This window comes from Fundulus heteroclitus, chromosome 11, assembly GCF_011125445.2.
Source record: "Fundulus heteroclitus isolate FHET01 chromosome 11, MU-UCD_Fhet_4.1, whole genome shotgun sequence".
Classification (NCBI taxonomy): Eukaryota; Metazoa; Chordata; class Actinopteri; order Cyprinodontiformes; family Fundulidae; genus Fundulus; species Fundulus heteroclitus.
Window position 1 is genome coordinate 6,916,508 of NC_046371.1, and position 17,333 is coordinate 6,933,840.

At 39.3% G+C, this 17,333-nt stretch overlaps 1 protein-coding gene across 1 annotated transcript in view; it reads right to left on the reverse strand.

Annotated features, from left to right (window-relative positions):
- The window catches only part of LOC105916840 (polypeptide N-acetylgalactosaminyltransferase 10), a 125,917-nt gene that overhangs the window by 21,480 nt on the left and 87,104 nt on the right, over positions 1–17,333 (reverse strand). Inside the window, exons 5-7 of the mRNA XM_012851468.3 lie at positions 14,308–14,493; positions 12,084–12,267; positions 3,804–3,921 (exon numbers count right to left, since the gene is read on the reverse strand). Coding sequence (XP_012706922.3) covers positions 3,804–3,921; positions 12,084–12,267; positions 14,308–14,493 — 488 coding nt within the window. The remainder of the gene's footprint in view (positions 1–3,803; positions 3,922–12,083; positions 12,268–14,307; positions 14,494–17,333) is intronic.

Below are 17,333 nucleotides of genomic sequence, written 5' to 3' on the forward strand. Positions count from 1 at the left end.
GGCTAAATTCAATGCCTTTTGCGGAAGGCCTTAAGAGCTTCTTTTCTTAATATGAAGACCAACATAAAACCTATCATGATTTGAGTACAAAAAAACTACCTTATTCTGTCCAATATTGCAATTATCAGGTCCTAACAAATGTAGCTGATACAAATGCAAAGAATCATAATTAATTATTTAGAAAGCCTCGTATTAATTTTATAATTTTTCAAATTCCATCCCAACATTACTTCTTAACAATTTGTTTTTTATACACTCTGCAGAAGCAACTAGGGTTGTCAAAACAATTATCTCCACAGCGACAAAAATTTTATTATTCAAAGACGCTAATTTGCATTAAATTTGATACAAATGGACCATTTCATATTCACCCAAATTGTTGCATATCTGTCGACTGCAGCGATGACAGAATCCCTGCAGTCATGAATCTGAACAATGACCTACTGCTAAAAGTTTAAACTCTGCTAACATGTGTCGAGCGAAGCCAGGAAAAACACATTTGACCGTCTATCGACAAGACAAACACAAACGTTTTGTATAGAGGAACTTTCCCTATAAGGTAGATGGACAAGAAAAAAAAATATTTGAGAGCAACCTAAAAAGGTCAGTATCTGCAACGGTTAAATATTAGCTCCACAAACAGCCCGATGACGGGGTTGTGTCGGGTCCCGTGCCAAGATGTTCTTCTGCTGCAGATCGTTCTGCTGAGGTACGACTTCCCACAGTACAACGCTAATCAGCTGACGGTTCAGTGACGCGACGAAACAAACCGGGGCACCCCTCCAATACTTCCTCATTCCGCTGTGAAGGCATGGAAGGCTAATGTGGGCTTTAATGTAACAGGCTGTGGTGGAGCCAGACTCAAGATGACAATTAGAGTAGAAAAAAGTAGGAGCCCATAGCTACCCGATCACAAAAGATAATATAAAGCAAAATTAGCACAGAGACATGAATTGTACAAGACTGCTGCTAAATACATTTGCATGGACCAGATCCTTCTATGCACTTGGAAAAATATGTTTTGTATGCGGCAAATCCAATTTCATTGTATCAACAGGAAATTGTTAGGCTAATGGAAACACACAGTGACACACGGACTAAGCAGCCATAGTAGGTTAAAGTAAAATCAAAGGTACAAACGTCCACAGAGGATTACATCACCTATACTATTAGTGTTATCTTGTCTACTGTTTTTCTAAACAAGGAGGTGAAACTTCTATATGTCTCTAAACGAGGGCAGAATTGTCCCCTACTCATTGGTTTTGTCCGAGTTTAGAAAAAAGGTAAAATCTAATTTTATCATATTCTAATTAGTCATAGTTTTTGCTTATAAAGAAATTAGCCCATACCTTCAAAAATGGTTGCTGCTGTATGTAAAATGAATGATTTTTTCCCCCTCAGTATTGGTTTTGACTTTGAAATTTTAGGATTGTGACAACCCAAGTAGCAACAAGTAGTTCATAACCTCAGCAGTAATAACAAATGTTTCCAGACTCAGCATAGGCTTCTTTCTATTTTCCTCTTTCTGAACTTTCCATTCCTTTCAAGTCCTTTGGCAGAACAACTAAATGATAAAAGGAAAACTTGGCCATGAAACTACAGAGGCCCAGTTGGCACAAATCAGAATCAGCTCGGTGTACAAATCTGTAGGGGTTTCATAAGTGTTTGCTTTTTGCATCGTATGCCACCAAATGTGCAGAATATATGGTGTTTCAAAGTTGTGACACTCAAGGTACCAGCATTTTTCAGCAGGTCCAAAAGCTTTGAGACTTCTTGGCTTAGCTGGAGGGTTATTTGCACATGGCGGAGTATCTTTCTACAATACCAAATTGCAAGACATACATGCAATATTGTGATGGGGGCATAATAATAAGTGCTAGCCTGTGGAGTTGGCAGCTCACACAAAGAAAGAAAAAGTGAAACACCAACATTCCCTGGACTAAAAGCACACCTTTGGGAAGCCTGATGCCTTCTACTCAGACCAAAATGCTGAAATGCTGATTTCCAATAACTGCATCCTTTAGAGATTCTGCAAAAAACGTAATATTGTGAACCTTGTTCAAGCCCATCAATGTATTTATTCCTTAGAGTGAGTTATATCTCTAATCCGATAAAGTATGGATAAAAACCTTTGTAGAAACCAATTACATTTTACAAAAGTCCAAACTGGTCAGGTTGCAGATCCAATTTTTTAATAAAAAAATAACAAAACAAAAAATACACTTTTGCACATGCAGTCCTCTTTGGAAGCTTGGGTCCTTAATGAGGACAACATATCAAAAGTTATGATGTATGAATCTAATCATTTTCAGAAAAAAAAAGTCTCTCCCCTGTATTGAATCCCGATAACATCTTAAAAAGTTGGTGGAAAGGCATGACAAAGCTCGGCTTGGTGATGTTTCCTTGTTGGTTCATCTGAGTTTGTGCTTAATTGGATTACAGCAATTTCATTCAAATGTAAATCTTTTACAGCAAGTGACTTCATGCTATTCAGAATGCTGTTGTATGCACGATGAGTCACGTTCATTCAAGTCCAATTAGCAGCAAGTCATCAAAGAAGCAAACACTAATAGGAAGAAGAAGCGGAAATCAAACGAGATTTGACAGTAAATTAGATTTTTGACAAAAGGTTTATCCACAATAGATGCACAGTGTAGAAGAATGCAGTTTAAAAGAACAATCCCAGCAGCGTCGCACAGCCATATACGTCCAATCAAATCCAGCTTCTCAGCAGCGGCCTTTGTGTTTAATTGAGTGAGACGACAAAACTTGTTACTCGTTCAGACCGTAATTGATTTATCGTGACGGGCCGTTGTGTCTGTTTGTCCGGAGCTCTGTGACAGAGGCAGCCAAGACGAGTCGCGAGCATTTACAGAATAATTCATGCTGAAGCGCCAGACAAAAACATAATCTAATATGGAACTCGGAGCATGATTTATGTGGAAGCTCGGCCGTGCAATGGTTTTGTGCTCTGCTCGAGAGCTGAAATCATAACGGGGAATGTCGCATGCTGCTCAACAAGTCTTATATGAGCTGTGGATGAAGCGCTTAAACTCTAAAACAAAAAAAAAATTCTACAAAAAGAGATTCATTTTATAGAGATGCTTCACAAAACTCAGCCGCAGAAGAAGTTTTAGTCTCGGGTGAATGCACTAAGCCAGCCACTGCATAACATAAATTATGCTATAAATGCTTTTTCAGATTGGATGAGCAGTCATTCCAAAAACATACTTTCATTAGGAGAAAGACAGAAAAAAAAAAAGAAAGAGCACACTTCCTAATGCCCCCATTTTCCTGAAATTTGTGGTATTGGCACCTTTAACCGCCACCGTCTTGCAAATCAAGCTTAAAGCCTCCTTCAAATTATTAGCTTTCCTTTCCAATTTGGCACGACTCCAAAATGGCTCCACAGTAATGCTGCAAGCTTTGGCTTTACAGCTAATTTCTGGATGTTTATGTCTGTAGACATTCATTTAAATTCAGTCAGTCCAAGGATATAAGTTAAGTGCCTTGAGATAAACACTTGGTGCCAATTAAACTAATTCAGGGACCTCAAACGGTGGAACATGACATGAAAACTGATGGAAGCTCACTTTTTTGCCATTATCAATGATTCATTTTTAGATGGCTGAAAAGAAGCCATTACATAAAATGAATGCTGTCAGCTCTGATAATGGGAAAAAGGTAATTATGTAAATTGTGACAGACCCGGGTACACTGTCACTGCTTCTAAACACAAAATGTATTACTCCGTGGTTCTTCGCACGGCTCGAATGGCCCTTTAGAAGTGTCTTTCTTTTTACCTTGAAGGAAATCTCGTACTGTTCCCCTCCCCAGATCTCCAGCCCCGTGTCGTATCCTCCCAGCTCCCAGAACCACTTCCTGTCCACAGCAAACAGTCCACCTGCCATCACAGGAGACCTAAAAGACAAAGACATCCCACCATCAGATAACCTGTGGACACACACAACAACACAAATACATGGAAAGAATGGAAAAAAGTGGATAGGGAAGATAGAATCCTGGGATCCTAAAATATTGCTACTTATTAGGGATGGGTACCTTTCACATTTGAACCGATACGGCACCAATACATGGTACCTGGGAATAAATACCGGTAGCTAACTGTACCTATTCTCGGTAATTGTGTGGTTTTATTTAGTAATAAACGTTAATTTGTTAATATAATATCAAATATTTTTTTATTTATTTTCTCAATGAACCTTATTAAATTATCTATACATTTTAATCCATTGCCTGAATCCACAGCACATTAAACACATTTTTAATAAAACAACAGTTATCTGAGGTGCAGAGTGAACGAGGTGAACATGTGATTGAAGCTGTGTGTAAATTCAGGGAATCATTTTGGTGCAACAATTTCAGAGAAGAAAAAATATTAAAAACATATTTTATTGGGTTTTGTAAATCAGGACAGAATACATGTGCAATAAGGGAACAGAGGCTCTGCGCTCTCTTTGCTCTGACTACAGGCGGGTTTCAGGTCGAGGCTGCAGCAGCTGTCTGTGAGACAGGGCTTGGAGACGCGTGAAGACGCTCACAGCAGCAGTCGCCGCTCTCCCAAGAAAGTAACTCCACAATAATTAATAACACAGCAAAAGTTCGCTCGACTTTTTGCTCATCGCTTTTTTTGAAAAAGATCGCTGGATGAGTCTGAAAAGTCGATAAATTCTCTAAATTGGCAGCAGTGACCAGGAGCTTCCTCAGGTTAGAAGGATTCCTGATGCTGGCCTTGTTCTTCACGTCACAAATATTACAGCAAACAGAATCTGTGTCGCATTTGGGAAAGTGGAGCCATACGTTCGACCGCTATCTTGGCAGCCAGGCTTTGTTGGAGCCAGCGGCTGATGACGTCATCACACTGATGACGTCAGAGCAGGACCCCACAATTTGGGTCGATGTGCCCCTGGGCAAGGCACTTAACCCCAAATTGCCTACCGAGCTGCGTCTCGGTTTATGGGGAGTGTTGGCCTAGTGGTTAGAGCAGCGCGCTTGCAGTCAGAGAAGGATGCAAGTACCCGGTTCGATCCCCAACGCCTGCACTCTGGGTCCCTGAGCAAGACCACCACTGCTCCCCAAGGGTGATGGGTTAAAAGCAGAGAACAAATTTCATTGTAATGTATGTTCCAATGTATGTTTCAATGACAATAAAGAGGATATTACTATTATTATTATTAGCATGTGCTAACTGCTATTTTTAACCTTAAACAGGAGCGGTGCGCTCAAAGATCCCAGCCACCTACGGTATGTACAGAGTAACATTAGAATCCAAGACCTGGTAAAGCAACCCAGTGGTGCTCAGTAACACCCAATTACGCCACTGGAAGCACTGATAATTCAGTCAAACAAGCTTATGTTCCTCAGAGAGGAAGTGTAGTGGGAATGCAGCCTCTTTTTCTCTTGCTAAACAATGTTTTAAAGTGACCGGCAGTCCCGTCGAGGAGAGGTATCCTTCCTGCAAGGATCATTTGGTTCATCGAAAAATGAGAAAGACACAGAAGACTGAGGGGATCCTTCTTTACCCAGAGCCCAATCTAATAAAGTCATGTTTATATCAGCCTCGCCTACAGGTCCAAGATTATTTTTGGAATGCTGTTTATTTTCCAATTTACCCATCTTTTTCTCCCTTCCTGTTGTTTGAACAAAACATTCCAGGTGCCTCACATTTTCTCTCATCCTTTTTATATTCTCCCCTCACCCCCCAACAAATTTAAAGGCAGCAAAACACAGCTCCTGAGTAACGTGCAGATTAAATGTAGAGCAAACATGACGGCATCACGGACGCGCGTCCTCCCATGAGTCCCAAACGCACCAGACAGACTTTCCTCATCATCAGGCGACAAAGGGTAAACAACGGGCGGCTGCAGGGGGAAGTAGGAGGAGTGCTGCGTTGTGTGCGAGCAGTGTGGCCGTGTTCAGCGGAGTGTGTGAGCTTAGCAGAGGCATGGCAGAGACTTGTGTGGGCACTGATTTGTGGGCTACAGATTGTTAGCTCTTGCTCACCAGGTTGGGGGGGGGGGGGGGGTGGAAGAACACACAAACACACTTCAACTCCCAAGAGTTTTGTGGAAACAAACACGGTTTCTTTGGGGGAGACTTCGATTGTATTTCACAAGGCGGTATGATTTAACCACAAGCTCCAGGATGACTAACGTGAACATGTTCAGCCTCACTGCAGACACATGGACAATGAAAACCTGCAGTAATGTTCACTTCAGGAAACTGTCAAGACGGCCTTAATGAAAATGAGCAAACTTCACCCGGATGAAACTTTCAGCTTCATAATCGTTTTTCAACTTTGATAATGTTTTGCCTTTAAAATTCACAAATTTTTCCTGTAATACTGTCTGATCCCAATCACTTACATTTATACATTTATAAATCTAGGACCTGATTTGGGCTTGTTAATCATTCTGAGTCATTCTGTGAAGGAAAAATGCCCCCGGCCACTGGTAACCAACAGAATTAAAGCCGTTTTCTCAGGCTTTGGTCCCACAAAAACAAAGACCAAAGTCCCTACAAGTTTTACCGTGTAAAGTTTTAGACTCTTAGTAACATTACATTTTAAGTCAAAGACCTCATTTCATTTACAAAACTGAAAATCTATTGATTGAATAGACGTAGCTTAAATGAATTACATTTAACCTACGTTGGTAAAGTAATAAGAGCACAATTTCTGTAATTAAACTAAAATGCTTAAATTCTTATAGTGTAAAAAAAAAATAAAGAAGTACAACTCAAGTAATAAATAAATAAATGAAAGTCGCTGGTGCATTAAAAAACTACACAAAAAAACTGTTGTATTGGACATTTAAGGATCAAATATACTGACATAAAAAAGGAAGTACGTCATATTTAGGTCAGAGTAAAGACAGTTCAACAGTTTTAAAAATTTACCTTTTCATTCAACATCACAGATGTCATATTTTGTCTGATTAAACCCTAACAGACATTTTTCTTCAAGTATTTTGTTCTGGCAAAAAATTAGGGGAACCAAAAATGAGACTAAAATAACTGTGACAGAAAAAAAAAACTTAATACTGACAATACAAAAAAGACATGATAATAAATTATACACAAGTAAACAAGATGTCTCTACTGCACCCAGATTAAAGTAGCAGATATTTTGAAATAAAATTACACTTGTCTGCTGCATGGTGTGTGTGATTTACAAGTTAAATAAATATAATATATAACAAAAATTGTAATATTATAATACTACTTTTTACTGTAGTATTCATTTTAAAAGAGAATTACAGTTTAAAAGTTGTTTTAGTAATATAAGTCTAGAAAACTATGGTTTAAACAAGGCATAGGCCTCAGCCCAGCCACAATATGGGTTTCTAACCCAACTGATATATTTTACATCTTCCTTAGTAGTAGTTTATGAATAGCAAATAAAAAGTGCAAGTTTGCTTGAAGGTTTAGACAATATAACATTTGTTATGGGAAATTTAATTTAGGAAAATCAAACCTATGTTTTTTTTTTTTTTTTTTTTTTTTTTTTTAAAATAGCAGTTGGCAGCAATGTTGCTTTGCAGGAAGAATGTCGGGGCGACTTGGGGTCTTTCTGGATGTTTACAAGTTCTCCCTGTGCATGGGTGGGTTCCCCTCGGATACTCCAGCTTCCTCCCACAGTCCAAAAACATGACTGTCAGGTTAATTGGTTACTCTATATTGCCCTTAGGTGTGCAGTTATTTGTCCTGTATGTCCCAACAACCACTGGAGAGAGCTAGCAACCCCCACCCCCCCATAACCCTGCACAGATAAGTGGGTATAGAAAAACTGATGGATAGATGTGTACAAACATTTGTTGCAATTACTGTTTTTTTAAAATTACAGTGATACATGTTTACACTCCTCATCGACCTGAAAATGGCCATTTTAAAATATACAAACACAATTTCATTTATATAATGCCTGAGAGAATGAACAGTAAATATTGTAATTTATTTGGTGGTGCTTATCGTAAAACAATAACTTAATCAAGTACTCTTTGATGAAAAGTTTGAGCAAATTTAAATAAATGAGGGAGTCCGCCACAGAAACACCTGATAACCACCTTATTTCCATCTGTTATAGAATAACAAGCCACTTCTCAGCAGCAAACAAATTGCCCGTAACTGTATTTCTCTTCATCTAAAATGGTAATGAGTCGACCTCCTGTCACTGCTCTCAGCGCTGATCGTGTGTTGCTAAGTGACTGCGCTGTGTAAACCTGTATAGGAAATAATGGTCAAAGATTATACAAATGGAACATAAGCAATCTTTGTTCGAGCTGAAATAATCACAAGGACACCGTTTGTAGAGATTTTCTAATAAACAACGTTATTTTCCTTGACTTTTAATGAGATTCAGCTGATATTGCCAGGTTTGCTCTATGCCCTGTTTAGCTGTACAAAATAATGGATATTTAAGCGCCGTTTATGGAGTCCTGCTTGGAAACAGCTTTACTTGGGGAAGTCAGACCGCTCAGACTGGACTGAATTATTCAACATTTGATTGCATATTTTAGAAAACATTTTTCACTTTGTGAAACACTGGATTCCCTATTAAAAGCAAAATGTTAAATTAAGTCTTGTGGGCTGAAAGCATCATTGTATGCAGAGCTATTCTAGTTTCTTCATAAGTTTATTTTGAATGAGATTATTCTGTTTGAAACTTCACTAAATTGCTGTTTTCTGGTAAAAAGGCTCAGCAGGTTGGGGGTTAACAGACATCAGCAATTTGCGGGTCACAGAGATGGAACTACAATGTCAGCGTTTTACAATAAACACGGGTCACATGTAGACGTGGAAACGCAAAAACGGCATTTTGAACGTTTTCCACTGCGGTACCTAGTTTCAAAAATGATTGTTTCCAGCTTCCCCAAAATGGCATTAATATTCCTGCACACAATTCAGGATTAATTAGAAATGCTTTGGCTTTTATTGTCATCTTCAGTCTGCTGACCTTGAAGGAAGACTAGCAACTTGAATTCATTGCAAAAGAAAGGATGAGAAGAGGAGAAAAAGACAGAAATGGAAACAACTGGTGCTTGCATTGACCAATATAGTCAATGACAGACAAGAAGATGGATAAAATCACCCTCACAAGCCTCTAAACACACACACACACACACACACACACACACACACACACCTTCAAGATGGATTTTGCCATCCCACTGAGCCTCATTTTCTTCGGCAGCAATGTCAATCAGAAAGAAAATGAAATCTTTGCGACTCAAATTGAATTTGCACTGATGAAGGTCATTTCATTGAGCAAGAAGAGCAGACTAATTCAAGAAATGAGGATTGATTCTGATTGTTCTGCAGCTAATTTCTTCTTTGGTTTCTTATCTTCCAGCACAGACCCTCTGCCTGATGATACCTACTGTATTTTTAAATAGTCTCTGGCATCCAAACACAGACAAATGGCCTCTGAAATAGAGTCTCTGGCATCAAATACAGTTATTTGGCCTGGGAAAATGGCAACGTGTAGCTTATTCGCTCTGGTTTCCTTTGCTCAAAGGGCAACTGTGCTGAGGAATGATGCTATAGAAGAAACGGTTCAAAGAAAAGTACATGCCAGGTCCAAGAAGGAAAATACAAAATCTAGACTGACATTTTTTTGAAATCGCTTGAAGTGTTACTCTGAATGACTAGGCTGAGTCACGGTAATAGACAGTAGACAATATATTCTCTATATACTTTAGAGCTTTATAGTATAAATGACCTGTTCTCATCCATCTATCAACCCCCTTATGTGGATCCATCCGAGGCGAGACGGGTCCTATAGTCCTTCCTAGCTGTTCTGGGTTTGCAAGGGTGCCTCTCCCAGTGTGATAGGTTTAGTTCGCAAAAATCCAAAGGAAAGTGTCCAGGATGCAGCCTCCTAATTTGATTTCTGACCCACTTTAATTGACCTCTTTGGCGCAGAGGAGCCAGACACAAAGAACTTATGTAGGAGGCAGAGTTTGTCCGCACTCCAGAGAACCTTCCCTTCAGTTGCTTGTGACAAGAAACTTGTTCTTTCAGTCATGATCCATATCTTTAATAGTAATTGGAACTTACTGCGTTATGAAAGACTGTCCACCCCCTCACATATATTGTTTCTGTTTGTGCTTTTTTCGTGTTACTTAAACGTTTCAGATCATCAAAAAATATGTATTGGATTAAAGGGGACATATCATGCAATATTCACTTCATTAGTCCTTAAAGTTTAACTCACTGTGATGTAAAGGCATAACCCAGACACATTATGAAAAATGCCACCAAAGTGGGTGGTTTCAAGAGACATGGCTAAGTGTGGTTATGAGCGGTGGGGTATATCAGGGCTGTGGGTCTGGACGAGGGAAAGAGACATGTTGAAACAAGGAGTGATAAATGTGACATCTGGTGGTTTCGCCATGTAGCCGTCTTTTGAGGTGGAGGATTTTTCACTGTCCTCGTCACTGGAGGTTAAGGAAGCCCAGTAGGGCTGAGCCTTATCAACTCAAGCCCAATGAATTAAAGTGCTGACTCAGCATTCCCCCAAGCTGGTGCTGCCGAGGCAGTGGAGGACAGGATTGGTGTAGTTTCTGAGTGGTGAAGTGATGTTAGCAGCATCATTGCTGACTTGGGCTGACGTTCAAAGCAGTAACAAACCCTTAACACTATCGATCAATGATCTCAATGCTTGTGACTCCATATCCCGAGTCTGACTTGCTGAGGGGTGGGGGTGTGTGTCGGACTGAGATGGTTTTATACCTGAATGCGGGGCTATCGTGACGTAAATGTATACCAGTGATGAAAGCATGTACCGTTTGAACCAATAGGAAAACTAGACCGCAATAGCCACTGTTCCACCCTAAGAGGGCAGCACTAAGATGGGTTTAGTTCGCATAAAGATGTAAAAAATTGCAAAGTAACATTAAAGTAGTACCTTTAAGCCCAGTTTATATGGTTAAATCTTAAAGACAGAACAAAGCGTGAGACGTCATGTCATGAGTAAAGTACCCTATCCTGACCCAGACTAATTCAGAACTCTAGAAAGGTAGAGGTTGAGGATCCACAAAATGCACTTAATTTCTTCACATTTAAGCTGCTGTAAATATATTATTTTAGAAGAAAATCTTACGTTTATGTTGTAAGAAAATAAACAGTTTGGAAGCAGTTTCTCCAAGGGTACGATTTGCACTAGAATAATAAAGTGACTACAAAATTTTAGCTATTTGTCTCAATTTTACTAATTTAGGGGATATATGTGGATAATGCACTACAAACTGTTGGTCTACATCTAAAACAATTATTGCAGGTATCTGATCAGGATGTCTACTTTCCATCTACTGTCAGAGAAGACCTAAAGCTTATAGGAATGATTTAATATACATATGCTGGATGGATGGACGGACAGACAAACAGCCAAATGTGGTGAGATTGCATTTTTTTTAAGACCTATAAAATGATAACCAGCATGCAGAGGTGACTTACAAAACAAACGTCAGCAAACTTCTCCTAAAATTTCTGAGAAATCCCAAATTGTGCTCAGTGAAGCACAATTTGAATTTACATGCTGACATTTTTCTGATTTCTGTAGTAGTACCTTATACAAAAAAACACAACATTAAGACTTTGAAGTTGTGATATTGAACAACTTCGTCTGCAGAAATGTGAATACAATACTTAGCTCCCCATACACCCCTGTTCTGTGCTCTCAGCTGATTAACGGACTGTTGATGCAGCAAATAACATCAAAAAGCAGCAGAGCCCCCCCCCCCCCTCTCCCACCCCCAACATGAAATCAGCATCCTGGCGTTTATCCTCTCCAAAAAAAAAAAGAAAAAAGCTAAATGCCCTGTTGAAAAGGATAAATGTTAAAGACTTCATCTTCCTGTTTCAGCTCTCTGATGTGGCTTTTAGGAGCTTCCGTGCGGGATGCAGGTGTAAATGTCTACAAAAGAGAAAAGCTGACAAAAAGCCCAGATGAAAGGCTGCCACCCCCACCTGTCTCACAGATGTATGCACTTGTGACACAATTGGATAATCGGTGGGAAACATCCCTAAAATATGTCAGATGGGTCTGAAATAACTCCGCTCACTCAAACGGCTCACTGGGGTCGTCCTTCTGCAGCTCCGCGGGGATGGGGATCCGCTTGTAGTACATTTCCCAGTCGAAAGCCCCTCGCATGGCGTCGCCCGCCTGCGTTTCATAACCGAAGTTGTCGTGGTCGATGACGTCTATCATCGGGCACACGATGGTCTTCCTGTTCTGGGCGATTCGGTCTGAGGGGGGCATAAAAGGATGCAGACATGTTGGCAGACAGTTCATGGCAGCAGAATGGCCTTTTGCTTTCAGAGTCTTAAGAAAAAAAATAAAGTCAAGGCTGCTCTCCGCTCCTTTTGTACGGACTGCAGATGTCTGGGAGCTGATAGAGAGCCTTCTCTCTGCTGATACACACACCCAAACACAATAAATACAAAAAGAATAAAGAAGTTAATCCTAAGAGAATCAATTCTTTCTGAAAGAAGAACCCACTTTGGTTTGTTTATTTTGCCGTAGATGGTATATGCCAGATCGGAGGGCAACGGCTTTTCCTTTCAGCGTTTCAGATCAGAGAAAAAAAAAAAGAAGTCCGTTCGCCTTCTAATGAAGCACTTAGCATTACCACGGCCTGGGAAAACATGAATTCTTAGAAAAATAAAAGATGGATGAAGCCTTGAGGTATGAATTGTGCATCCAATGTGACAGGGTCTTAAACTTTCATTCTTTTTCACAAGAAAGGCAGAATTTCTCCGCTCCTCCTCAAGCACTTTAGGGTCCCCACTCTTTTCACATCCTCTTTAATGAAAAATATTTTTATAAACAAAACAAAAAAGAACTTATCACACAATTCAGTTCATCTTTCAAAACAATCTGTGACTATTAAAAGACAGAAAGAAAAACTTATTCTGACTTAATGGCAAAAATAGAGTTTCTATTAGAGAAATAAACTATAGTTATGTTAGTAAGTTCAGATGACACCAGAAACTGCAAATATCAGCCAACTGGAGTTTGTGACATTCTAATAATGCCTAAAATGATAAAGGAATAGCTCAGACTCTGAAAACGTGATGAGAAGAGGTTTTGAGCAGTCAATGTTTTAAAAGCAGTAGCTAAGAAGTTGTTCTCTGTCTAACTAGCACTGTCTCACATCACTGTGGAGGAATTTATGTCTGCTTTTCTTACCGATGTTGCTTCAGTTCTTTGAAACTTGCAGAAATTTTGCTTCTACACAGCCCTCTTAGTGTCGCACTATGCATTTCAAACAGGTGGAAGTCTGAACTTTGACTGGGGCCTTCTGCACCATATCATTAATAATAATAAATTATTATTATTATTATTATTGTTATTATTACTACAACTACTACTACTCCAAGGAGCTAATATTTGGTATTTGCCGTTTGTGCTGATTTGATGCGTCTTGCTTTTTTAATCAAACATTTCACAGTGCGGTACAGCATCATCTTTGCAAAGGACACTGGTCCAGAAGTCTTGCGGGTTCATCCAGATGCAACTTTGCAAACCTTATTTATGCTGCCAGTCTTTTTTTTAAATAGCAACTTACAAAGTTGAATCAATAAGAAAAAAACAACTGCTATTTAAATCCGATTACAACATCAATGGTTTACATAGATTTTTACCATAAAAGAATTAGAGAAAATTATCAAATATTTGCTATTTTAAACCCGTTACTACTTAAAATAAATGATACAACAATATTAGAGATGCACTAATCAATCAGAAGGAGATCTGTCAATTGCACCTTGATAAGCTCGGATAGTTAATCAGTAAGTACAGAAATATCAGAATTATTTGTTTCCTAACGATTTAAACCAAAAAAAAACAACAATGAACTGCAACTACCTTTATTCTATAAATGCATCAGCCAAAAACAGGTGATGTCATGCACTTTACTGAGCATAATATTAAGCAGATAGAGGGCATGCATTGATGAATAAATGGGGGCAATCTTGTGCCTTCTTTTTTACATTTATGTGTTCTACTCCTTAGGCAACAAAAATCAAGATCAATCTAAAGATGAATCCACAAGTCCAGCCTAAAAGCAAGCCACCTGTGACAACCAGGAAGGCCTGATTGGTGCATCTCTAAAAAAATTTAATACTAAGAGCTCCGGTTGCCAAGCGAATGCTAAATCAATTACATTTAAGTCAATTGGATTAGTTTTCCACCACCCTTGCTGAGCAGCTATCTTTAAGGTCATGATTTTTGCACAGCAAATTGAGATTAATGACATGGTAGTAATGCTGAGACGCTTTGCTCACCCAGCAGAGGGGGCAGCCAGTTGACGTTGGCCTCGCAATGAGAGTCCAGGAAGGTGATGACCTCCCCCTTGGCGGCATCGGCTCCCAGCAGCCGAGTCCTGATCAGACCCTCCCTCTTCTTCGTCCTCAGGATGCGAACCTTCGGCAGCCGCACCATGTACTCCTCTAGCGCCACTTTCAGGTGCTCTGGAAAGGAAACAAGATGATGAAGTCCTTTAGATCAATCCAGATGGGTGCCGGTAAAATTAACACCTGGCGACACGAACCGAGAGACGCTCTGAAAAGGCCGTCCTCTAACTTGCCCTATAACAAAAGCAAGATCAAAAGAAAACCATTAGGCATCGCTGGGAAGCAAGACATCTGTCTGTGCCACATGCTGCAGACCGAAATGCACCCCTTTAGGCCTCTACATCACAACACTCGCCCTAACAGAGAAAAAACTTCTTATTAACTTCACTTACTTTCCAGCAATTTTTATCTTTACAGCAGTCATTAGACAGAATTTTAGCCTCGAGAGTCAGAGTCCAACTGTGAGTGATGGAAAAAGGGATTAAATCAACCCCCTCCTAACATGTGGGGCCATAAAGCTGTTGGCAAAAACCAGTGCTTCCTGTAAAAAATTATAGAGCTCATCATTTTACCAAAATTCATAATGCACCACGGGGGAATTACAGCTGCTGTGTCCTAAGATAATCGCTTCACTTTTCTTTGTCAGAGGGAAGATTATTCAACACAGCAAATAAAGTTGTTTCCCAGTCCTCCAGGCAGTTCTAAAGTTCTCACTTCACCAGATCCTTAACCCTCTTCCTGCACCTTGGAAGTCTGAGAAGTTGGATCAGAAACTTTTGGATCCCCACGATTGTTCAACAACACAGAAGCACAACGTTTATTTAAGTCTGACCAGCAGGTCTGATGGGGAATTTAATTTGTTCCCCCGGCTTGGAGAGCCAAAGGGACCGGGGCCAAAGGGAAACGGCAAATCTATTGAAACCTAACAGAAGGTGAAGACTGAAAGAATAACTCAATCAATCAAACAAGAACTATAAATGTAAGGGTTTTCCCCCCCTAAATATTTCATCCCAGCTGCATTTGACAGATCAATTCTGTGGCAAATGGAGCTTGTAAATCTTTCTGCTAGAATGTCAAACACATTCTGACGAGTCAATAGAAAGATAAAGCGAAATCTGAATGCGCGCTTTTATTCGCCGCCTGACTGCTGTCATGGCGGCTGAAAAGCCCGGCGTACCCGTCAGGCCAAGCTTAAATATTTGCAACTCCGTGAAGCCGTCCATGACATGCATTGTGTGAACTCATCTGATTCCATCAATCATTCGCTTCGCGGCCTCCGTTCAATCCCAAACATCTTGCTGAAATTAATGTGCCTTTAATTCCATCTTGGTTGGCGAAAGTCTAGATAAGACGCCATATGGCGCGAACCAACCAGCCAAGAATGCTTTCTCACACTCACACACACTCACACAAAACTCTGTTCAACATGGATAAACACCAATCAGATGCATCTGAGAGAACAAAAACACTTCTCTCCACCTGAAAAATAATTATGTGTCAGCAGTGTCTTACAACCCATCTGTCTCTTGGAAAGTTAGCTGTTTAACTGCATCCAAAGCGGATCTGGACATTTACTCAGAGGACAAACCCCATTCCATCCTCTTCAAAACGTTAATCTGCCTATACAATCCTCTTGAAAGAATACACTGTTAATGCTGTTTTATTTATGGGTTTTGATCATCTAAAAGGAACAAATTTTTTTTGGTAATATTCTCTTTTGTGCTCTTTATTACCTACTCCTTTCTTACTTACCTAGTCCTGTAAGCCAAATCCCATGTCTTCGTGTTTCTAATGTTCTGGCTTGAAGAAGCCTAATTTGATCAAATCCAATCAGTTGCCTGAATTGACAGAATTCAATTATTATTTTTATGTATTGTCCTGATGAATTGAACACTTGGTTGCCAGCTGATTCAACATATATTCAACGCATATAAATATACATACCGTATGAAAACATTTCCACAAGGCAAATCTTTTACTAGTAGGTGTATAAGAAAAAAAACGGGCAAACCCCAGTCCTGTGATGGGGTTTGCGAATTCTGCGGCTAATTCTTTGTAATTGAATCATTAATTAAAAGAGACATGTTCAAAGTAACAGCAGAATGGAGTTCAGCCAAAGAGTCCATTCATTCTGTCAACAAGCAGGAAGCCATTATTTAAGAACAAAGGCAGCTAATATTGTGTATTCTGGTTATAGCGCATTGAAGGGTTGAAGGGTTGCCACTAACAAGGATGAATCAATTACTATGTTTTTTCCCCAAAACAATTTTATTTATTTTTGAAGAAAAAAAATATTTTTTTTTATTTTATTTTTTGCAAATTGCAAAATAAAATATGGACAATGTTTTGCACTTGAATGTTGAGTCTTATGCATGAAGTGCCACTTCCAGAAAATCAACAATTTATAACTAAATGAAGCCTTTACTAATTATGAATTTACTAAGAAAAATTAAAAATCATACTTCCTTGGATTTCTTTTCCTCGCTTTCTGTAGCTTAACACATTGGTTAACCTTCTCTAAAGGTTTTAAACATAATTTAAACCACAATTTTCTAATTTGTGATTTCAGTGTATTGAAATAAAAGACATCATAAAGATTTTGAGCTATGTTTCCAGCTATTTTTTTTTTTTTTGTCATAGGTGTAAAGTAACTAACTGACTTTCAATCCTTTATGCTGGATTTTTTTTTTTTTGACAGTTATCAAAACTCAAGCCTAAAGCTGTCTCTGTTACTTGACTCAACCAAAATGTTAATACAGTTGCTGCCCCCTTTCACAGCTGGTCATCCCAGTTGAAAGTAAATAGTAATAATAATTATAATAAAAAAACATTCTGATTTCTCCACATGCTTCTTGCACCCAGATCCAACTTCCTGTATGCTTGACCTATGAAATCAGACAACTTTCTCATACCAAATGAGATATAGATTCTCTTCAGTAAATCCTGGATTTGCAGAG